At 41.8% G+C, this 22,939-nt stretch overlaps 1 protein-coding gene across 2 annotated transcripts; it reads left to right on the top strand.

Moving 5' to 3' along the window:
- Positions 1–5,008: 5,008 nt before the first annotated feature.
- On the top strand, positions 5,009–11,863 carry LOC114081077 (transmembrane 4 L6 family member 5-like). Of its 2 annotated transcripts, none has more exons than XR_011704985.1 (4): positions 5,009–5,271; positions 10,217–10,270; positions 10,722–10,852; positions 11,271–11,863. XR_011704985.1 is itself a non-coding variant. In XM_071603333.1 (4 exons), the coding sequence occupies exons 1-4, from the start codon at positions 5,096–5,098 to the stop codon at positions 11,419–11,421; spliced, it is 507 nt and encodes a 168-aa protein (XP_071459434.1). In that variant the 5' UTR covers positions 5,009–5,095; the 3' UTR covers positions 11,422–11,863. The 2 variants fall into 2 exon arrangements, 1 of the variants encoding a protein (XP_071459434.1); XM_071603333.1 differs by having other exon boundaries at positions 5,009–5,266.
- The last annotated feature ends 11,076 nt before the right edge of the window (positions 11,864–22,939 follow it).

Here is a 22,939-nt window from a genome sequence, read left to right on the forward strand (position 1 = left end):
CATTGAGCTACACACACCCACATCCCTTTTTGTTGAATTTTGGGACAAGGTCTGCTAAATTGCCCAGGCTGGACTCCAATTGGAATCCTACTCTCTCAGCCCCCCAAGTAGGTGGGACACAGTATGCACCACCACACCTAGTTTACTAGCAGCTTTTCATCTCAGCCATTCTTTCTGGCTCTTACTTGCAGAATCCTAGTGATGTCACTGAAAACCTTCCTGAAAAATTCTTCCAAATCCCATAGTAAATATTTCTTCAGAGATCTATCTCTCTCAGTCTTTGGGGTGACATGCTCTCCCCTTGTTTGGAAGAAAAATTTCAGAGCTCCTATAGTTTTTTGAAGTATTACATTATTTTATCCATACAGAGTTGCCTAAAAATAATTTAATGAGTACTTGTGGAAAACACACACACACACAGTTTTTTCTCTCTTGTCCTCAAAAGAAGTAACTTCTTGGGCTGGGGGTATGGCTCAGTGGGAGGGGGCTTGCAAAGTATGCAAAAGAGCTTATATTCAAGGATTCCTGTCCTCAAAGAAGTACCACCCTGCCATGTGCAGTGGTGAAAGGCCATAATTCCAGCAATTCAGGAGGGAAGCTGAGGCAGGAGGGTTGCAAGTTTGAGACCAACTTCAACAACTTAGCAAGACCTAAGCAACATAGCAAGACCCTATCTTAAAATAAAAAATGGAATGAGGATATGGCTCAGTAGTTAAACAGCCCTAGGTTCAATCGAAGAAGAAGAAGGAGAAGGAGAAGGAGAAGAAATAGGAGGAGGAGGAGAAGAAGAAGAAGAACCACCATCTCTCAGACTCAGTAGAGATCAACTTGAAGACAAATATGTGGCCTACTCATGGCCTGCTCTTAGTCCATGAAGACCAAGGGCTGAATCCCCTCTTCAGGTCTACATTGGGAAGGCCCACTATTCAGGACAGGACAGTGGCTCTAGTAGCTCAACATTATTTCTAGTGATCCTGCTCTACCTCTCTTCATTTTCACCTCCCACCCATTCACCCCAGGACCCACATTCTCCATCTCTGCCTCCCAGTCCTCATGCTCCTTCCTCCTGCACTCTTCCTGAATGGCACCTCTCTATGCAATACTCTTGCAGCACCTTTGGATCATTTGTAGTTTCTACTGCCTCATGGCTTTTTTCTACTGCCTTCATCATACATTTCTCAGTCTGGGGACTCCCTCTTCTCTAATGTCTCTCTCAGTTTATCTGACAGACATATTTCCCATGAATGAAGATCCAGGTAGTTGCTGAGTGATCATGCACACAGGGTACCTCTGTTCAGCAGGGCTCTCACCTTCAGCAATATCCTAAGTCTCTGGCTACATGCTTTCCTGCCATGGATCAGCTACGTTTATCATTCAGTCAGCTGTGGCCTGCATAGTAGAGTTTGTCCTGGGCAGCTATTTCTGTGTGAGGAAAACTCCCAAACAGTATTAGTAGCATACAAATATAAGCATTTATTTCACTTATCTGTGCATGGATTGGTTGGAGATGGGCTGATATGGGTTGGGATCCAACCTGGACCTTTTCCTTGCATCTTGCACCATTTTTTTTTTAATCAGTGGGTTAACTCAGGCATGTTCTTCTCATGGCCATGATAGTGGCAAGAGGCAACACACAACATCTCCTAAGGCCTAGACTCCGAACCAGTATCTTGTTAATTATGCCCACTTTATTTTCTGCCAATATGGTGGGAGGTGTATTCTACCTCTTACTGAGTGGGGAGGTGGTGGAGGGACAACTAAATTGCTTAGCAAAGGACATGTTTACAGGGAGGATTGAGCACTTGCAATGAGCAATTCCATTTTTACTACAAATCATATGGTCATATGGCTCCAGGCATGATGAAACCCCTCAAAGGAGGCTGTGGAATGAGAGTCTGAGGTTTCTCAGGGAGACACAAGTTAAAAGACACTGTTTGCAATATTTCAAAGTAACCACTAGGGCTGGGGATATACCTCACTGGTAAAGCACTTATCTCACCCTGGTTCAATCCCCAGCACAACATACACACACACACACACACACACGATATAATAAACAAAAATAACTGCTATTTAGATTTAAAATAGGCCTTGTAGGGGCTGGGGTTGTGGCTCAGTGGCAAAGTGCTTGCCTTGCACATGTGAGGTACTGGGGTCAATCCTCAGCACCATGTAAAAATAAATAAACAAAATAAAGATACTGTGTCCCTCTTTAACTAAAAAAAATTTTTTTAACTTCCTTAAAAAATTAAAATAAAAAATAAAATAGACTTTCTAATAGGGGAATGGAAATTTTTTGAAGAAAAAAGATAGTAGATATCAGAAGCAGCATTTTAAAACATTTTAAAAGCATTAAACAAGTCAACAGAAGCAAAACCCAACATCAGTTACCACAGTGATTACCTGTGAGTCAGAGGTAACCTGTCACGCAGTTCAAAGTATTTTCTTTGTTCATGTGTCCTCTTGTGGGGAGCCATTCTCACAGGTGACTGGGCAACTCCTGGTTTGGGTCTGAGGCGCTCTGGCTAAACTGTGTCGGAGCTTTCCCGAAACTCTCCTGGTGCGAGAGCCTGTCCGTGTGGGGGTGTGACTTGACCACTGACCCTGGGGCCAATCACTGACCCTGACCTTGGAGTGTGGCCCCCCTCAACCTTCATTGGATGGAATACTCCCCTGAATTTCTTGTTCCCCAATAAAAGGCTACTCCCTGGCGTGCTCCCTCCCTCTCTCTCCTGCTAGCCTTGAGTAATCCCTGGTGCCCTATCGGGTGGTTCGAGGTGGGAGCCAGAGGGGGAGCCTTCTCGGACCTGGTCATAGAAAAAGGTAACTGAGTCTGTGTGATTATTTCGTTCTCACTAGTTAACTTTTATGCCAAGAACCTCTTTAATGAAACCAGTGCGCTGGTCGCATGGTGGAATCCTCTCATTCTAGAGGTCAATTCTTCATAGTTTTTTCTCCATCCAGCTTCTCTATCTTATAAACAGCAAGAATTCCGCTCAAATTCTGGCATTCAGTTATAGTGGTAAGATTTCTCTACCATCCATGTCTCTCTAATGTTTCAAGTGGGCCTTTGGGAGAAGCTATATCAGTAGTCCCCAAAGGGCTCCCACTTTCCGTGTGGTACCACTTTTTATTGCAAGTACTGTGGGTTCCTGCGGTACTTAGTGCTATCTCATCTCTTCCATGGGCACTACCTCATCACACATGGATGTGGGCTAATTCTGCAGGGGCTGCACACTCCTCTTTCTGCCTGACAATAAGCTGGGTCTCAGCCCTCATCTGTGAATCCTGGTATCTCTACCACAGGTCCTAATGAAGCAAGGTTTTAATGAATTAATCTCTGTATGAAAAAACTACTTTTTATATTGTAGTTGACAGAAACTCAATTCAAACCAATTCACATTATCCAAAGGTTCCACATTGGGCTGGAGTTGTAGCTCAGTGGAAGAGGGCTTGCCTAGCATGTGTGAGGAACTGGGTTTGATTCTCAGCACCATATACAAATAAATAAAAATAAATGTCCATCAACAACTAAAAAATGTTTCTAAATAAAGGTTCCAAGTTTCATATGTGAATACACCACCAATGTAACTCCACATCATGTACAACCACAAAAATGCAAAGTTATACTCTATGTACAATATGTCAAAATACACTCTACTGTCACATAACACTAAAAAGAAGGAATTAAAAAGTAAAGAAAAAATGTTTCCAAGGAGTGCAGAGTGTGGTGGGGTATGCCAGTCATCCCAGCATCTCAGGAAGTTGAGACGAGAGAGTTGTGAGTTCAAAGTCAGCCTCAGCAATTGAGGGAGGCCCTAAGCAACTCAGCGAGACCCTATGTCTAAATAAAATATAAAAAAGGACTGAAGATGTGTCTCAGTGTTTAAGAGACCTTGGGTTCAATCCTTAATAATAAAAAAAAAATGTTCCAAGGAGTGATCAGGTTCCAGGCATGTCTGAATCTGCCAATTCAAATGATGTTGTCACACCTCACTCTCTCTCTTAATGGTTGTTTCCTCTGGATTAACTACCTGCTCTAACAGGAAGGACCTTCCTCAAGGTGAAACAGGCCACAAGCAACCTCATCACCTAAAAAAACCCAGAATTTCCTTGACCTTCTGATGGTGAACAAAAACAAGAACACAAATAAATAAATTTTAAAAATGGATTCTTCATGGAACTGGCTTGGATTATACAAGTATGGCTGAGTGAAATGTTGAGGCCCGAGGATGGTATGTTCTAACAAATCAGGCCACAGTCTCAATTCTACCCTGAGAAACATGTAGTAGTCTCAAAAGGAGAGGGATCAAAAAACAAATATTAATGAGATGAAATGAAGCCAGGCTCAGTGGCACATGCCTGTAATACCAGTGCATGGGAGGCTGAGGCAGGAGGATCATGATTTAAAAACCAGCTTCAGTAACTTAGCAAGGTCTTAAGCAACTCAGTGAGAACCTGTCTCTAAACAAAAGTCAAAATAAAAGGCTGGGGTTGTGCCTCATTTGTTAAGTGCCACTGCGTTCAATGTTCGGTACAAAAAAAAAAAAATTTTTTAAAGAATTTGAAATAAAAACACAGCTGAAGCCTGCTATCATCTTTTTTCATTTCTTTCTGGGAGGAACTCTCTATGTGTGACAAATGGAAATAATAAGCCCACTGTACACCTCCTTGTGCTGCCTAGTTTAACAAACATTCCCCCTGTCCTAAGGAACCCTTACAACCAATCAAGAGGCAAGTGATATCACTCTATCCTTTATAGAGATGAGGCAATTGTGACCTAGAGACATACAATGGCTTGGTTGAGTCTTCAACAGGTAAGGAATTGAAGAGGGATGATGGAGAGGTGTGTGCAGAAAAAAAGACGAAGAAGACATTGGCACCAGTGTGTGACTAGCTCCCCCACCACATCATCGCACATCCACCCCCTCTCCTCACCAGCTGCAGCTGGTGATAGGGCCTCCCTTATCATTCTGATCCTGCCAGTGTCTACCACAGCTTCTCTCTGACCTGTACTCACATTTCAGCCTGTGTTCCTCTGTGGCCAGGAACACTTTCATTTTATTTCAGGCTCACTTTCATTCACTGTTTCACCATGCACCCAAGGAAGTGTGCCCGCTGGGTGGGCCTCTCCCTAATATCTCTCTCCCTAGTGTGCATGATGGCCAATGCTCTCCTATTGGTGCCTGATGGGAAGACCTGGAGCTCAGACCAACTCAGCTTGCAAGTCCTGCTCATGCCTGGCTTCATCGGCGGGGGATTGATGGTGAGGTGTGTATAGAGCACAGGCCAGTCATCAGGGTATGGGCATCACTGAAAAGGATTGTGAATGGGAAGGGAGGGGAGATGAAAAGGACAGTGCTCCAGAGGGGTGGCAAGCGCTTGGTGGGGAGTAGGAATGTACAAGGTGCTCCCCCTATAAACTCAGCACTCTGGAGACAGCCCTGGAGGAGCCCCCAAGGACCTGAGATGAATGTGTAAGGGAAGGAGAAGGCAAGGAGGGGAGGCTCAAATCTCTAAAGAGCTCCCTTTATGGGTCAAAGCTTGTCCCACCTGACCCTCCCTGCACAGGCAACTGAGCAGATGTTGGGGACCCCTCACTACAAGGGTCCAAGCAGAAGGAGCAGCTGGCTGTGTGGGAGGTTATCAGGGAAGAGTAATAATAGGCATGGGGAGGTACAGCAGAAAGGTCTGGAGCCAGGCAGTGATGTCACCCATCAGTCACTCTACCTCTCAGCTCAGTGCTGCCCCTCCCTCCTCCTCTTCCACTCACTCTCAGCCCACATTCTGGATGCCCACTCTGTGCTGGGTGCTAAGGACAAACTCAGAAGCAGGTCAATCAGGCAGAGAAGTTGCCCCCAAGGCTTCCTGGAGATGAGGATCTGCTGGAAGAAGTGAAGGAAGAGGAGACAGATTTCCTGTATCTTCTCCTCCTCTCTTTCCCCGTTTAGGGGAAGTTTAGATGGTCAACCTAGTGTAATATTTGTGGGGGGGCAAAATTGAGAGATCTACCCAGCGGAGTTTCCCTCTTTTCAGGATAGCTGACAGATAACATGCTCTAGAAGAGTTCTCACCTTGTCCCTATTCTGGGTCACATCTCTGTTACCTAAATGAGGATACCGCTCCTTTAACTAGCAACTCCCTCTTACTTTCTGAGGTCTCTTCTACTCCCCATCTCTTGCATCATGGCTGTTGGACTCTACTCCATCTCTCTGACTTCTATTATCTCTGAGATGTCACACTCCTCTAGGCCTACATACTTGCCCATTGTCATATCATGTTCCTTCTTCAACCTAAACTACCTCACACTCCTCCACCCAATCTAACTAATCATCTGTAGAGGCCACCTTCAACACTATGCTCCCAATATTCTAATTCACAGCCCTCTTCCTTCCCCTCTACTACTCGAGTCACTCTCAGGAAGTACCATATTATGCCACGGAGACACAAACAAGGTTCCTGCTCTCCTGGAAAACTGGTACCTTTTAGGGGGCAATGGTATGAGGAATCAAAACCAGAAACCCCATGAGAGCAAGTATTGCTTGTTTTGTTGGTTGCTGTGTGCCTGAAGCCTAGACCAGTGCCTTCACCTAATAGGAACTTGGTTAATAGTCACTGAATGAATGAAGTAATCCATAAGATGATTTCAGACAGTAGTAGGTACCATCAAAAATAAAATAATTAGGACTGAAGGTATAGGTCAGATACTTACCTAACATGTGTGACACCTGGGTTTGATCCCTAGCACTACTGCAAAGTGTGTGTGTGGGAGAGAGAGAGAGAGAGAGAGAGAGAGAGAGAGAGAGAGAGAGAGAGCTATGCATATTAGCACATGCCTGAGAGACAGAAAGAGCACTATGTATAGTAACACATGTCTGCAATCCCAGTTAATTCAAAAGGAAGATAATGCAAGGTGCAGGGGCACATGCCTATAATCCCAGCAACTCAGGAGTCTGAGGCAGGAGGATCACAAGTTTGAGACCAGCCTGGGCAAGAAAAAATTGAAAGGACTGGAATATGCCTCAATGGAGAGAGCCTTAAGGTACAATTGTCACTACCAGAAGAAAAACGGGGGGGGGGGGGAGAAAAATATAAATTTTATTGAGGCCAACCTAGTAAAATTAGAATATATACAAATATGTGTGTGTGTGTATGTGTGTGTGTGCATGTGTGTGTGTGTGTATTTGTGTGTGTGATTACACTGCAGTACAGCTCAGGGGCAGAGTGCATGGGTTGATCAATCCCTAGTACCACAATAAATAAATAAGTAAATAAATAAACAAATTGATTTATCATATAGAGCTCCTAGCACAAGATGTTTGGGGATTTTAGGGTTTGGGTTGTTTGTATGTGTGTGCATGCATGCTCACTGGGTATGAACTCAGGGCCCTGTGGAAGCTCAACACATGCCCTATTATTGAGCTAGATCCCTAGCCCCAGCTCATTTTACAAAGTGGACATACCCACATATCCACTACCCAGATCAAAAAACAGTTAATTTACATATCTGCATTGGAATGACTCAGGAGGCTAAAGCAGGAGGATCTTGAGGCTAAGGCTAGGAGTTTCAGGTCAACATGAGTAAAATAGCAAAACCCCATCTCATAAAACAAACTAACAAAAAACAGATCATTATTACCAGAATCTCAAACATGCCTCTTACCAGGTACTACTCCTCAACAACAAGGTTAATTCTATCTTCCAACCTCCAGAAACTGGTTTGGTTTCTTCAGTACTCTATTTAAAATGAAACCATACACTATGTGTTATTTCATGTCTGGCTTCTTTAACATAATATTATATTTATAACCCATCCATAATATTTTATGTAGCTATAGCTTTTCTTATGCATTCCATTGTATAACTATAATTTAAACATTCTACCATTGATGGACATTTGGATAGTTTGTAGTTTGGGTTTATTGCAAATAATATTCTTATTATATTTCTGTAGCTGTCTTAGGTAAATATATGCATTTATTTCCTGTCTACAGTTAGAGAGGAGTACGATTGCTGATTCTTTTTTTTTTTTTTAGTTGTTGATGGACCTTTATTCTATTCATTTATTTATATGTGGTGCTGAGAATCAAACCCATGCCTCACACATGTGAAGCCAGCACTCTACCAGGGAGCCACAACCCCAGCCCAACACTGCTGATTCTTATGGTTGGCAAATATTCAGTGCTAATACTGACAAATAGTTTTCTATAGTTTCTGTATCAATTTGATTCTGATCAGCACAGTGTGAGAGTTCTAGTCACTACCCACCCCACTGGATAAGTAGATCCCCTGGCTATTGTGTGGAGAATGGATAGTAGGAGGTCAGCCATAGATGCAGGAAGAGGAGACTAATGTCACGGAGGAAAGAGTATCTTGAAATAAGCCCGTGACCATGATGATAGACAGAAGTCAGCAGATTCGAGCTATAAACAGTGTTGTCTCTTGAATTTATGATAACTCTTCTCTTTTTGTGAAGATAATTAGAGGGCTAGGAGCAAGACAGGGAAGCTTAGACCACAGACAAAAACAAAAACAAAAACTTTGACCAAAAGTAAAATTCTGAAGGAGGTGGGTCATTTAAAATTGACAAAATGTGTTGGGGGTATAACTCAGTGATACAACACTTGCATAGTATGGCAAGGCCCTGGATTAGATTGCTAGCTACTCAACACACACACACACACACACACACACACACACACACACACGTAAAGCCAGAGGCAGTTCTAGATATCTGTGGATCCTGGAGCCTCCCAGTAAGTGACCTCACCAGTGAGGGTAAGCAATGGGTGGAGAATGGCCCTGAATTGCCCTGAAACAGGAAGAGGGGCATGAGAGTGCTGGTAGAAATTTGGTTCCACTCATCAGGTGTTTCTCTGCAATGGCCCTCCTGAGTCACTGGGTTTAAGGTGTGTACCATCACACCTAGGCAAGACCAAGTTTAATCTGGTGGTGGCATGTGAATGAACTGTGGTGTGGCAAAGGGCAAGAGCAATGAGACTTTGAAGGGAGGCTGAGAACTAAAACTCTCAGCCCCTTCCCTGGAAAAGAACAAAATGCTGCCTTGTATGGTGTATGCCAGACCAGACCAACAGGGAAGGAAGGATCAAAACAGCTGTGGAATTACAGGGATGGGAGATGAACCTGGCCTGTGCTATGATCACAATGACAAGGCTGGAGGCAGAGTGAGGAGCCTCAAAATTCTTCCTAGGATTTAGAAACCTCCTCCCACCAGAAGGAAGGCTAAGAACATCTTCCTAATGGAACTTAATTAGGAATTGAATGGGGGAAGAAGGAGAAAGGACTGATTGATTCAGGAACCATTGAAGAAAGAGACAAGAAGAGTTGAAATCTGACTGGGTGCAAAAGGATTAGAGTTGTTAAGCCTAAGGGACCTGATGGGTGATATTTTTCAAATACAAGAATGAGGAAATCAAAGGGAGATTTATTTGGGAAATATTTTGAGGTCACCTCTGAAACTGAATCTGAGCTAAAATCAAGACATTTGAGTGAACTGCCTTCAGGCAGTTGGGTTTCGATCTCCAGGCATGTGGAGGTGACTATTAGCAGAGGGAATTACCTGGGAGAGGATGGACTTTGTGAGAAAAGTCACAGGAAGAAAAAAGATCAGGGGCTGGATCTTAGGAAATCCCACAACCCACATCACAGCATTCGTGAACACACTCTACCATACCCTAGCTCACCAGACCTTCAACACCACTACCTCTTCCCACTGCTGAAGACATTTATAGCTAAGGAGAACTTACTGTAAATCAGCCTTGACATCAGGCCCACCAGTTATCTCTTTCATTCCTAATCACTGAGAGCTAGGTTTTACAAACCCATTTTACATTGGACACAACTGAGACACAGAGAAAGCAATGAGTTCATTGAGTGTGAAGTAGTGTGTCCCTGGCCTTCCACTCAGAGCCTCCAGATTCCCATTCAGATATGCACCTACTAGGTGCCAAGATTCACAGGGAATGTTTAATACTAAACCCAAACCCTAAGTAATATACAATATGGACAGAGTTTAGATAGGCAGGCAAATAAAGTATTGTAGAGCCCAACCATGCTCCAGGACAGGTAGAGATAAGGTCTTCCCATAGTCCAAAGGCCTGAGGACAAAATAGCCAGCTTCTGGAAAAGATGGAGACCTTCAGGATCTGGGTTGGGGTGGAGGGTTCACACTATCACACTGACTCTTGTCCCACAGGTGCTGTGTCTGGGAATTGCACTGGTTCGGGAAGCTAATGACTATGACTGCCCGGTGAGATCCCAATTAAGAAGAGATTTGGCCAGGCATGGTGGTGCACACTTGTAATCCAAGCTACTCAGGGGTTGAGGCAGAAGGAACTCAAGTTTGAGGCCAGCCTTAGAAATTTAGTGAGACCCCGTCTCCTAAATAAAAAATATAAAGTGCTGGGGATGTATCTCATTGGTAGAGCACTCACGGGTTCAATCCCCAGTAACACCTGCATCCCCTCCAAAAAGGAGAAAAAGATTGAGGATTCTGTCCCTGAACCAGTCTTTCATGGAGCCACAGCATCCTCTGCAGAATTTCCAGCACTCTGTTACAGGACTACATCCCCAGCCCAAAAATGTATCTTCCACCTGGCTCCAGAGGAGTTGGGCAGTGTGGGGGGTGGAGCTAGCCTTGGCTGGCCCAGGAGTGGGGAGGGGACAGCCCTATCCAGCCCACCTTCCACACCCCTGTCCAGTTGATGTCCTTACGCTTCTGCGTTATCATCGGACTACTTGGGGCCATCTACTGCCTCACAGTTTCAGCAGAAGGACTCAGAATTGGACCCAAATGCTCAATGAATGGCGTGTGGGGCTATTACTTCCAACGGTAAGGCTTAACTTGTATTCGTGACCCCCCACTCCCCATTTTCCCAAGCCCTTCCCTCGTGGGCCAGGAAACCTGGGTGCCACAGAGCTTCAGGAGAATTCCCTCCTGTGGGCCTAACTAGCCCTTTGAAAATCCCATTCAAAGCGGGGAGCCTGTAATCCCAGTGGCTTGGGAGGCTGAGGCAGGAGGACCAAGAGTTCCAAAACAACCACAGAAAAAGCAAGGCACTGAGCAACTCAGTCTCTAAATAAAATACAAAATAGGTCTGGGGATGTGGCTCTGTGGTCAAATGCCCCTAGTTCAATCCCCAGGAAAGAAAAGAAAGAAAGAAAATACCATTAGGTGTGTGCTCAGAAGATGGGGTGGGGGAAGGGTGCTGCATTTCCTCCTCAGATCTCTTTACCCTACTCATTCACAGAGATGAATACTTGAGCTACCCTGATGACTGGAATTTCTGTGAGGAGCCATCCAATGTGGTATCCTGGAATGTGACACTCTTCTCCTTGCTGGTGGTTGCATCCAGCCTGGAGATCCTCCTGAGTTGCAGCTACTGTTTTTGGCTTTTATGAACCCAGCTAATTCTATCTTAAGATTGGGAGCCATCTCCTCACAAAGTCATAAAAAATTTAATTTCTGTTTTACTATAAATTACTATGCTTTCTAAACTGGTTTGGCATTCCAGCCTGTGCCTGAACTCACAAATGCCTGGCTTTCCCTGATCAGATAACAACCCTCTCTGAAACCTCAGCGGTGCCTCATAAATTCTGATGTTGTGATCTGAATTTACTCCCTAAATTGAACCATCATGCCCTGTAGATCATTAACCTAATATCTGCCTTTATATATGCTTGTCAAAATCCTGTTGGACACCCCCCTTTGTAACTTTTTGTGCTATAAAACCTTGTACCTGGAAAGCTGGGGGGCTGCTATCTAGCCCATGTTAGAAGAGACAGCCACTGATCAGTTCTTTATGTGTACACAAATACAAACTTGTTTTAATTCGATTTAAAATTGGAGTTGGTGGGTCTTTTCTTTGCATCAGGGTTCAACAGATTGAATAATTGTAACAGTGCTCCATTTCTCCATTTTATTATACTTCTCCTTGTTCTGAGGTTTATTCTCTAAAGCAAACTTATTTTCTTTTCTCCTTCCTGACTCCCTAACCTGGAGTCAGGGAACAAGATTACCCTGAGTTCTCAGTGCTCCACAGGAAGAAGGTATCTACCAGAGGATCTAGGAAATGAATAGCTCCAGGGCACACCTGGAAAGTAACCTTTGAAAACCTTCTTTAAAAGCCCTCTGTTTTCCCTATGGGCAGAACCCAGCCTCTGGGACACTAGTCCCCTGTGTTTCTCATTTCATTGCAAAGTAATAAAACTACTTTCACTTTTTTCTCAAAACCATGTCTTCATTATTAAATTGGCATGAATTGGCATTGGTGACAAAGACCCAGCTTTCAGTAACATTACTTTGTTATTTGTGAAGATTACAAGAAAAACTGAAGCCAAAATCAGACAGGCAGTCAGTAGAGATATGTAAATGGAGTCAGGTCAGATCTAGGAGGCCAATTTTGAGTCGGGAAGTTAGAGACTGTCCCCTCATGGGTTGAAATGTTAATTCCTTCAGAGCCCTTCCTCCACCCTTATCAAGAACCTGCCTCTGCTCCAACCTGTTGTTAAGGTAACCTGTCCCAAGAATTGACCCTCCCTACAGGGATCTCTAAGGTTGTTGATTAAGGTGTGCTGGACTCTGCCATCCTGCCCTTCCCCACCTCTTTTCCACCTTTGACCATCCCACAGAAAGAGAATGCTATTTCTCCTTCCCTTACTTGGGAAGGAGAAAGATAAGAGGAAGAGGGCAGGAGAACAAAGAAAGCCTAGGACAAATAAAAAGGGCAGAATACCTTGCTTCTTGGGATACCAAGATACCAGCTATGGCCCCCTTCTCCCCCCCAGGAGAAGTCTCTGTTACCCCTTTTTAAATAAACCCTGCTTTATATGCTTGCCTCAGTATGATTCTCTAATGTTCAAACTTCAACTTGTGAGGAAGCAGGAGTCTTCACCAATAACCAGCAGTATCCAAGGGACAGGACAGTGTGAGGTGGAGATGTGGAGGGACCTGCTATGTCCTGGATAAGTCCTTGCTCACACTGTCTTTTCTGCTGGGCTCAGCTCACTGAGGCTCCACTTATACCTTCTTATACCTGCTTGCTCCTGGACCCGTGCCTGGCCTGCCCATGGACCTCTGGAATAAACTGTTTTGAGTCCACTCACAACACTGCCCATTCAGATAATGCCCTACACCAGCAGCAGTGTGTGACAGCCTCCTGAGCTTGGTGTTCTTCTGACCCTGTTTGGAGGCCCCACATCCTACTTACTATTTTTTTTTTCAGACTTGCTGAGCTATTAAGTTGCTCAGGAAATACATTGGTAAACAAGGCAGATAAGTTTGTGCCCTCAAAGAATTTAACATTCCCTTTGTGGAAAAGGAAATTTTAAAAGAAGCAAAGGATGGTCTGGGGCTGTTGCTCAGTGGTAGAGTGCTTGCCTCGCACATGCAAGACCCTGGGTTCAATTCTCAGCACCACATAAAAATATTATGTAGTTGTCTAACTACAACTAAAAAATGAATATTTTTTTTAAAAAAAGAAAGACCAAATTATAAAAAATAAAAGAAGCAAAGGATTAATTCAATTCATGGTTAACATGTTTTAATTTATTTTATTATTGGTTTATGTTTAGTACTGGAGATTACTGAAACCAGGGCCTCACATACTCTCTGCATTTGCTCTACCACACCATTGAGCTACATGCACCCTCATCCCTTTGTGTTTAATTTTCAGACAAATTCTTGTTAAATTGCCCAGGCTGGGCTCCAACTCATGGTCCTCTTACCTCAGCCTCCCAAGTATCTGGGATACAAGTGTGCACCACCATGCCTAGTATACTAGCACCTTTTGTTAGGACAAAAGATGCATATGTGACAAATGTAGGAGACTGGAAGCAAATCTCAGATCAGCAGTCTTTTCTTTATTCAGTATTCAGTGGTGGAGACAATTGATAGAACCTTGGTGTGATATATATATATATATATATATATATATATATATATATATATATATACATACATACATACACACACATATATATAGTTGTGGTTGGACACAATATCTTTATTTATTTTTATATGATGCTGAGGCTCCAACCCAGTGCCTCACACATGCATGGGAGGTGCTCTACCACTGAGCTACAGCCCCATCCCTGGCATGGCTCATTTTTAGGGCAGAAAATGGCAGCAGGCTAAAGCAAGGGTCTGGGTTATATAGGCTTTACTTAGGGTGGGACAGAAGGGCAATACCTGGGGTTCATTGTATTGGGGCCCTGCTGATCCATTAGGGTGGGACAATAATGTAAATGGGGAATTACCTGGGGCTTATTATGTTGGCACCAGGTAACCCATTATGTATTAATGGGTATCTAGGATGGAGTTTCTTTTGAGTTCATTCACTCTGGATGAGGTCTGGGATGTGTGTGTGTGTGTGTGTGTGTGTGTGTGTTGCTGGGGATTGGACCCAGGGCCTTGTGTATTGGAGGTAAGAACTCCACCAGCTGAGCTGTATCCCCAGCCCAAGTCCTGGGAATTTAAATGACAAACGCTTAGGGTAAATGTTCTTGAACTTATTTTTCATATCCTTCATTTCAGACTCTGAAAGGGGTATGATAAATTGGGGCATCAATATCAAGTCTGGCTGCTTCCTCCTGAGAAGGCACAAAGTCAGTAACCTCCCCTGACTTTGAGTTCTGGGAAGTTTCAGAGTTCTGGAAGAGAACATGGAGACCCTGTTGGTTGAGGTTGAAGAGTGGTATATATGTGGGAGGAGCTTCAAGATTGTCATGAGTGAAGTCCTCCTTTTCAAAAAGTCAGCAATGGGCATGGGAGGACATGTGTCCTGGGAGGTGGATTGGGTTGGGCAAGTCATCTCCCTAAGAAACTATTTCTTGGAATTATATTATCCTGATGTTTTAATCATTTCCATCCTGCTTCACAGACTATGCAAAACAAGAACAGAGACAAGTTTAACAGTATAGTTATAGCTAGTAACCCAGCTACATGTATAGAAAAGTATTTAAAAGGTTTAAGGGAAGAGATTGCTTCAGCCAAATTGCCCCATATTTTTCATTGTTAAAAGCAGGTGCCTTTACATCAACCACGACCAGAACCTGAGATTGTAATTTCAACACATCCAAAGGAACATTATGAAAAGAATCAAGTCCCATTAGGTGATTACTTACATTTTGCCATTGAATCTCAATATCATTCTATGGAACTCTAGTAATACAAAATTGGGTAACATTAATGACATTAAAGTCTCTGAAGCCATCATGAATCTTGTACTTGTTCTCCTGGCCAAATAATAGAGTCATTTACTTGTTGAATTTCACTTAAAATTTTCTATTCAATATGAACTTGAGTTTGCCAGGTCTTAGTAAAATTCTTTTGAAATTGCTGAATATAGATGCACAAGCAGGAATCCAACATGGCGGCGGGCGCGGAGAGATCAAGTCTCTGACCTCTCCAGCTGCGCGGGCATAGGGAGTCATAAATTGTCTAAATGCTGTTTGCTCAGGATCACTAGGCAATGCTGAGCTGACGTGGATCTGGGGTGAACAGTCTGGGCCCCTCAGAACACACACACGGAGCCCGGATCGGCTGCATTCAAACTCCGGTTCGCCTGCTTCTCGTGACTCAGCACTAACGATCCCGCTGAAATAACTGGTCGGCCCGTCTGAACTTACAGAGGTAAAAGCCAACCGAGCCTGCATAGGCAGTGGCCACAGGTTTGAAACAGGGCTTGGGAGAGACAGTCAGGACCCACCCGCTGCATTGGTCACCTGGCAAAGGGAACGAATGGTCACCATTTGCACGGGATACCACCATGGCAGAGAACTGATGTCACAGCCGGAGGAGATAACTTCATTGAAACCAGCGCGACAGGTGTGTAATCCCCTAGCATTCTCTCTCCACACAGCGGGGAAACCTTAAGAGCCCCTCCCAGCTCTCCCGTAAGGGCCCCTCCTAGCTCTCCTGTGAGCTCCATAGCCAGGCCAAGGGAATCAGGAGTGGCGCAGGACTCACGGCGCGGAACTCCCAGCTACCGCTCCCACCAGTGCTGAAAACTGAGGTCTCTTGCACCAGCTACCGGGGGCGTGGCTACCGGAGGGCAAGCAAATTCGCTGGGGGTTCTCAGCGCCAAGCTCTAAAAACTTAGGGTCTGAGGGAGGCAAACAGGGAGAGTGTGCCCAGGCATTCATGAAAACAGGGCTCCCAGGAGCAGCAGACCTGGCGTGTAGCCAGTATTGTGGTGAGCGTCACAGGTGAGCGGGCCTGGCTTGAGGAAACACAAGAGAAGGCCCTAGGCACTCAGGATTAGAGACCCACCCAGTCTGGGATGAAGAGCTGCTGCACAGTGAATGGTTCCCACCTATTGAGAGGTGAAGCTTGGCCCAGTGGGCACAGCTCCACCTACTGGAAGAGAAGTTAATCGAACTCTATGACTGCATTTATTATTTTTTTTCTTTTTCTTTCATTTTCAATTTTTTGTGGGTGTTGTTGTTCTTTAACTTTTTTTAATGTTCTTAATTTTTTTAATTTTTTAATTTTACTATTATTATTATTATTTTAAATTTTAATTTTCATTTTTTTATTATTATCATTATTATTTAAAATTTTTTTCTTCTTTCTTTATTTTCTATTTTTTTCTTTTGTCTTTTCATTTCTTTTCAATTTTCTTATTCCCCCTTCCTTGAATTCTACCTGCCTACTCTCATTCTCTTTAGTTACTTCTTCCCTTCCCTTCTAATATCTTTCCTCCCAAGCATCAAATAAATTTATAAGAGTAAACAGTAACTCAGCAGTCAAACAGAACAAGAAGTAACATGAGCAGCATAAAAAAGCAAGGAAGAAAAGGAGTACAAACAATGAAGGACAGCCTAAATATTCAGGAGGATCTAGAGTCAGCAGAAAAATGGTCATACAAAGAACTCAAGGAATACCTTAGACAGATGGAATGGAACCTTAAAGAGGATACGAGACAGCAAATCCAAACAGTAAAAGAACACTTTGAAAATGAATTACAGAAACAGATAAAAGAAGAAGTTAAGCATCTTTATCAGGAGATAGAGATTATAAAAAAAATCAAACAATAATTCTAGAAATGAAGGAAACGATAAACCAAATTAAAAACTCAATTGAGAGTATCACTAACAGAGTGGAGCAAGTAGAAGCCAGAACATCAGATAATGAAGACAAAATATATCATCTTGAAAAGAGTCTAGCCAACTCAGAAAAGCTGGTAAAAAAGCACGAGTAAAACATCCAAGAGTTATGTGATAACATAAAAAAACCAAACTTACGAGTCATCGGGATAGAGGAAGGTACAGAGATTCAAACCAAGGGAATGAGTAACCTGCTGAATGAAATAATTACAGACAACTTTCCAGAAATAAAAAAGGAAACAGATATACAAATTATAGATGCATACAGGACACCAAGCACACAAAATCACAGTAGACCAACACCAAGACACATTGTTATGAAGATATCCAATATACAGAACAAAGAGAAAATATTAAAAGCTACAAGAGAAAGGAGGCAGATTACATTCAGGGGTAAACCAATAAGGTTAACAACGGAATTTTCATCACAGACACTGAAAGCGAGAAGATCCTGGAACAACGTATTTCAAACACTGAAAGACAATGGATGCCAACCAAGAATTCTGTATCCACCAAAATTAAGCTTCAGGTACGACAACGAAATAAAAATCTTTCATGATAAACAAAAGCTAAAAGAATTTGCAGCCAGAAAACAAGCATTGCAAAGCATCTTGAGCAAAACACTACACGAGGAAGAAATGAAAAACAATAACCAAAACCATCAGTGGGAAGTGCCTCTGTAAAGACAGAGGGCAGGGGAAAGCTAATCATGGAGAAACAAACTAAATTTAAAAAAAAAGAAGAAGAAGATAAATAATCAAACATGGCTGGAAGTACAAACCATATATCAATAGTAACTCTAAATGTTAATGGCTTAAACTCTCCAATAAAGCGACATAGGCTGGTAACATGGATTAAAAAAACAAATCCAACAATATGCTGCCTCCAGGAGACACATCTGATTGGAAAAGACATACACAGGCTGAAGGTGAAAGGTTGGGAAAAAATATACCACGCACATGGTCCTCGTAAGCAAGCAGGGGTGGCCATCCTCATATCGAATAAAATCGACTTCAAGACTAAGTTAATCAAAAGGGATAAGGAAGGACATTATATACTGTTAAAAGGAACCATTCACCAACAAGACATAACAATTATCAATATTTATGCACCAAATAATGGTGCTGCGACGTTCATAAAACAAATTCTCCTCAAGTTCAAGAATCAAATAGACCACAACACAATAATTATGGGTGACTTCAACACGCCTCTCTCACCATTGGACAGATCCTCCAAACAAAAGTTGAATGAAGAAACTATAGAACTCAATATCACAATCAATAACCTAGACTTAACTGACATATATAGAATATATCAACCATCATCAAGTGGATATACTTTTTTCTCAGCAGCACATGGATTCTTCTCAAAAATAGACCATATATTATGCCATAGGGCAACCCTCAGTAAATATAAAGGGGTGGAGATAATACCATGCATTTTATCTGATCATAATGGAATGAAACTGGAAATCAATGATAAAAGAAGGAAAGAAAAATCCTACACCACATGGAAAATGAACAATATGTTACTGAATGATCAATGGGTTACAGAAGACATAAAGGAGGAAATCAAAAAATTCTTTGAGATAAATGAAAATACAGACACAACATATCGGAATCTATGGGACACAATGAAAGCAGTTTTAAGAGGGAAATTCATCGCCTGGAGGTCATTCCTCAAAAAAAGGAAAAACCAACAAATAAATGAGCTCACACTTCACCTCAAAGCCCTAGAAAAGGAAGAGCCAAACAACAGCAAATGTAGCAGAAGGCAAGAAATAATTAAAATCAGAGCGGAAATCAACGAAATTCAAACAAAAGAAACTATTGAAAAAATTAACAAAACTAAAAGTTGGTTCTTCGAAAAAATAAATAAGATCGACAGACCCTTAGCCATGCTAACGAAGAGAAGAAGAGAGAGAACTCAAATTACTAACATACAGGATGAAAAAGGCAATATCACAACAGATCCTACAGAAATACAGAAGACAATTAGAAATTATTTTGAAAACCTATATTTCAATAAAATAGAAGATAGTGAAGACATCGATAAATTTCTTAAGTCATATGATTTGCCCAGACTCAGTCAGGAGGATACTCACAACTTAAACAGACCTATATCAATGGATGAAATAGAAGAAGCAATCAAAGGACTACCAACCAAGAAAAGCCCAGGACCCGATGGGTATACAGCGGAGTTTTACAAAACCTTTAAAGAAGAATTAATACCAATACTTTTCAAGTTATGTCAGGAAATAGAAAAAGAGGGAGCTCTGCCAAATTCATTCTATGAGGCCAACATCACCCTGATTCTGAAACCAGACAAAGACACCTCAAAGAAAGAAAACTACAGACCAATATCTCTGATGAACCTAGATGCAAAAATCCTCAATAAAATTCTGGTGAATCAGATACAAAGGCACATCAAAAAAATTGTGCACCATGATCAAGTAGGATTCATCCCTGGGATGCAAGGATGTTTCAATATACGGAAATCAATAAATGTTATTCACCACATCAATAGACTTAAAGATAAGAACCATATGATCATCTCGATAGACGCAGAAAAAGCATTCGACAAAGTACAGCATCCCTTTATGTTCAAAACTCTAGAAAAACTAGGGATAACAGGAACTTACCTCAACATAGTAAAAGCTATCTATACTAAGCCGCAGGCTAGCATCATTCTGAATGGAGAAAAATTGAAGGCATTCCCTCTAAAATCTGGAACAAAACAGGGATGCCCTCTATCACTACTTCTATTCAATATAGTTCTCGAAACACTGGCCAGAGCAATTAGACAGACGAAAGAAATTAAAGGCATAAAAATAGGAAAAGAAGAACTTAAATTATCACTATTTGCAGGTGACATGATTCTATACCTAGAAGACCCAAAAGGGTCTACAAAAAAACTACTAGAACTAATAAATGAATTCAGCAAAGTGGCAGGATATAAAATCAACATGCATAAATCAAAGGCATTTCTGTATATCAGCGACAAAACTTCTGAAACGGAAATGAGGACAACCACCCCATTCACAATATCCTCAAAAAAAAATAAAATACTGGGGAATCAACCTAACAAAAGAGGTAAAAGATTTATACAATGAAAACTACAGAACCCTAAAAAGAGAAGTAGAAGAAGATCTTAGAAGATGGAAAAATATACCCTGTTCATGGATAGGCAGAACTAACATCATCAAAATGGCGATATTACCAAAAGTTCTTTATAGGTTTAATGCAATGCCAATCAAAATCCCAACGGCATTTCTTGTAGAAATAGATAAAGCAATCATGAAATTCATATGGAAAAATAAAAGACCCAGAATAGCAAAAGCAATTCTAAGCAGGAAGTGTGAATCAGGCGGTATACCGATACCAGATTTCAAACTATATTACAGAGCAATAGTAACAAAAACAGCATGGTACTGGTACCAAAACAGGCGGGTGGACCAATGGTACAGAATAGAGGACACAAGAGACTAATCCACAAAGCTACAGCTATCTTATATTTGATAAAGGAGCTAAAAGCATGCAATGGAGGAAGGATAGCATCTTCAACAAATGGTGTTGGGAAAACTGGAAATTCATATGCAACAAAATGAAACTGAATCCCCTCCTCTCGCCATGCACAAAAGTTAACTCAAAGTGGATCAAGGAGCTAGATATCAAATCAGAGACTCTGCGTCTGATAGAAGAAAAAGTTGGCTCCGATCTACATATTGTGGAGTCGGGCTCCAAATTCCTTAATAGGACACCCATAGCACAAGAGTTAAAAACAAGAATCAACAAATGGGACTTACTTAAACTGAAAAGTTTTTTTCTCAGCAAGAGAAACAATAAGAGAGGTAAATAGGGAACCTACATCATGGGAACAAAGTTTTACTCCTCACACTTCAGATAGAGCCCTAATATCCAGAGTATACAAAGAACTCAAAAAATTAGACAATAAGATAACAAATAACTCAATCAACAAATGGGCCAAGGACCTGAACAGACACTTCTCAGAGGAGGACATACAATCAATCAACAAGTACATGAAAAAATGCTCACCATCTCTAGCAGTCAGAGAAATGCAAATCAAAACCACCCTAAGATACCATCTCACTCCAGTAAGATTGGCAGCCATTATGAAATCAAACAACAAGTGCTGGAGAGGATGTGGGGAAAAGAGCACCCTTGTACATTGCTGGTGGGACTGCAAACTGGTGCGGCCAATTTGGAAAGCAGTATGGAGATTCCTGGGAAAGCTGGGAATGGAACCACCATTTGACCCAGCTATTGCACTTCTCAGACTATTCCCTGAAGACCTTAAAAGAGCGTACTACAGGGATACTGCCACATCGATGTTCATAGCAGCACAATTCACAATTGCTAGATTGTGGAACCAACCCAGATGCCCTTCAATAGATGAATGGATAAAAAAAAAAATGTGGCATTTATACACCATGGAGTATTTCGCAGCACTAAAAAATGACAAAATCCTGGAATTTGCAGGGAAATGGATGGCACTAGAGCAGATTATGCTTAGTGAAGCTAGCCAATCCCTAAAAAACAAATACCAAATGTCTTCGTTGATATAAAGAGAGCAACTAAGAACAGAGCAGGGAGGAAGAGCACGAAGAAAAGATTAACATTAAACAGAGTCATGAGGTGGGAGGGAAAGGGAGAGAAAAGGGAAATTGCATGGTAATGGAGGGAGACCCTCATTGTTATACAAAATTACATATAAGAGGTTGTGAGGGGAATGGGAAAATAAACAAGGAGAGAAATGAATTACAGTAGATGGAGTAGAGAGAGAAGATGGGAGGGGAGGGGAGGGGGGATAGTAGAGGATAGGAAAGGTAGCAGAATACAACAGTTACTAATAGGGCATTATGTAAAAATGTGGATGTGTAACCTATGTGATTCTGCAATCTGTATATGGGGTAAAATTGGGAGTTCATAACCAACTTGAATCTAATGTATGAAATATGATATGTCAAGAGCTTTGTAATGTTTTGAACAACCAATAAAAAAATAATAAATAAAAAAAGACCTAAATGGGTCTTCATAAAGGCCAAATAAATGCGGGAATCAGTCTCACCTGAATGAAGAAAAAGATAACAGGGGGATGGTCTATAATGAGAAATGATGTTTGTCACTATGTCATATACAGTGTCAGTTTAAGAATAAAGATATTGGCATTAGGCTACTTGAAAAAAAAAATAGATGCACAAGCAATTTTCCCAGCCAACGTAACAATGCCAGCTATTATCAATCAGATAAAACATTTAGCACTTTTTCAAGGAGCAGGTGGCTACTGGCCTTTTGAGAATCATAATACTTTGTTCTGAACTTGGCCATATAGTTTGACACATTTTCATAGCACACAATTCTCACATTCAACATAATACATATTTTGTAAGACATTAAAGTGTACTTGAATAGGTCTAGGCAATAAAACATAGGATTTAATACATATGCCATGAGATAGAATTCCTTGTGAAAGGAACTATTAAAGTGGGTAACATTTTTTAACTTATCATATAGAAAATCACCAATCCAGATTCAAAAAGGCTCCTGAGTCAGATCTATTTTTTGTATTCCAGGTGGTTCTGAAGCTGTTTAACCTAGTCTCATACCACTCCCAATTTGTTTTCATAGAAAGAGCATTCATTCTTCCCTGATTTTGCAGGATGTCAGGGAGTCCAACAGATTTGAAAAGTCAGTACCAAATCAGTGATCTCTTAGATATCTGTAATAACCTGTACTTATGATTCTTGTAGTGAATAGAGGTTCCTAATCCTGCTGCTCCTGTACCAATCCCA

The sequence above is a fragment of the Marmota flaviventris genome, chromosome 17 (assembly GCF_047511675.1).
Source record: "Marmota flaviventris isolate mMarFla1 chromosome 17, mMarFla1.hap1, whole genome shotgun sequence".
Classification (NCBI taxonomy): domain Eukaryota; kingdom Metazoa; phylum Chordata; class Mammalia; order Rodentia; family Sciuridae; genus Marmota; species Marmota flaviventris.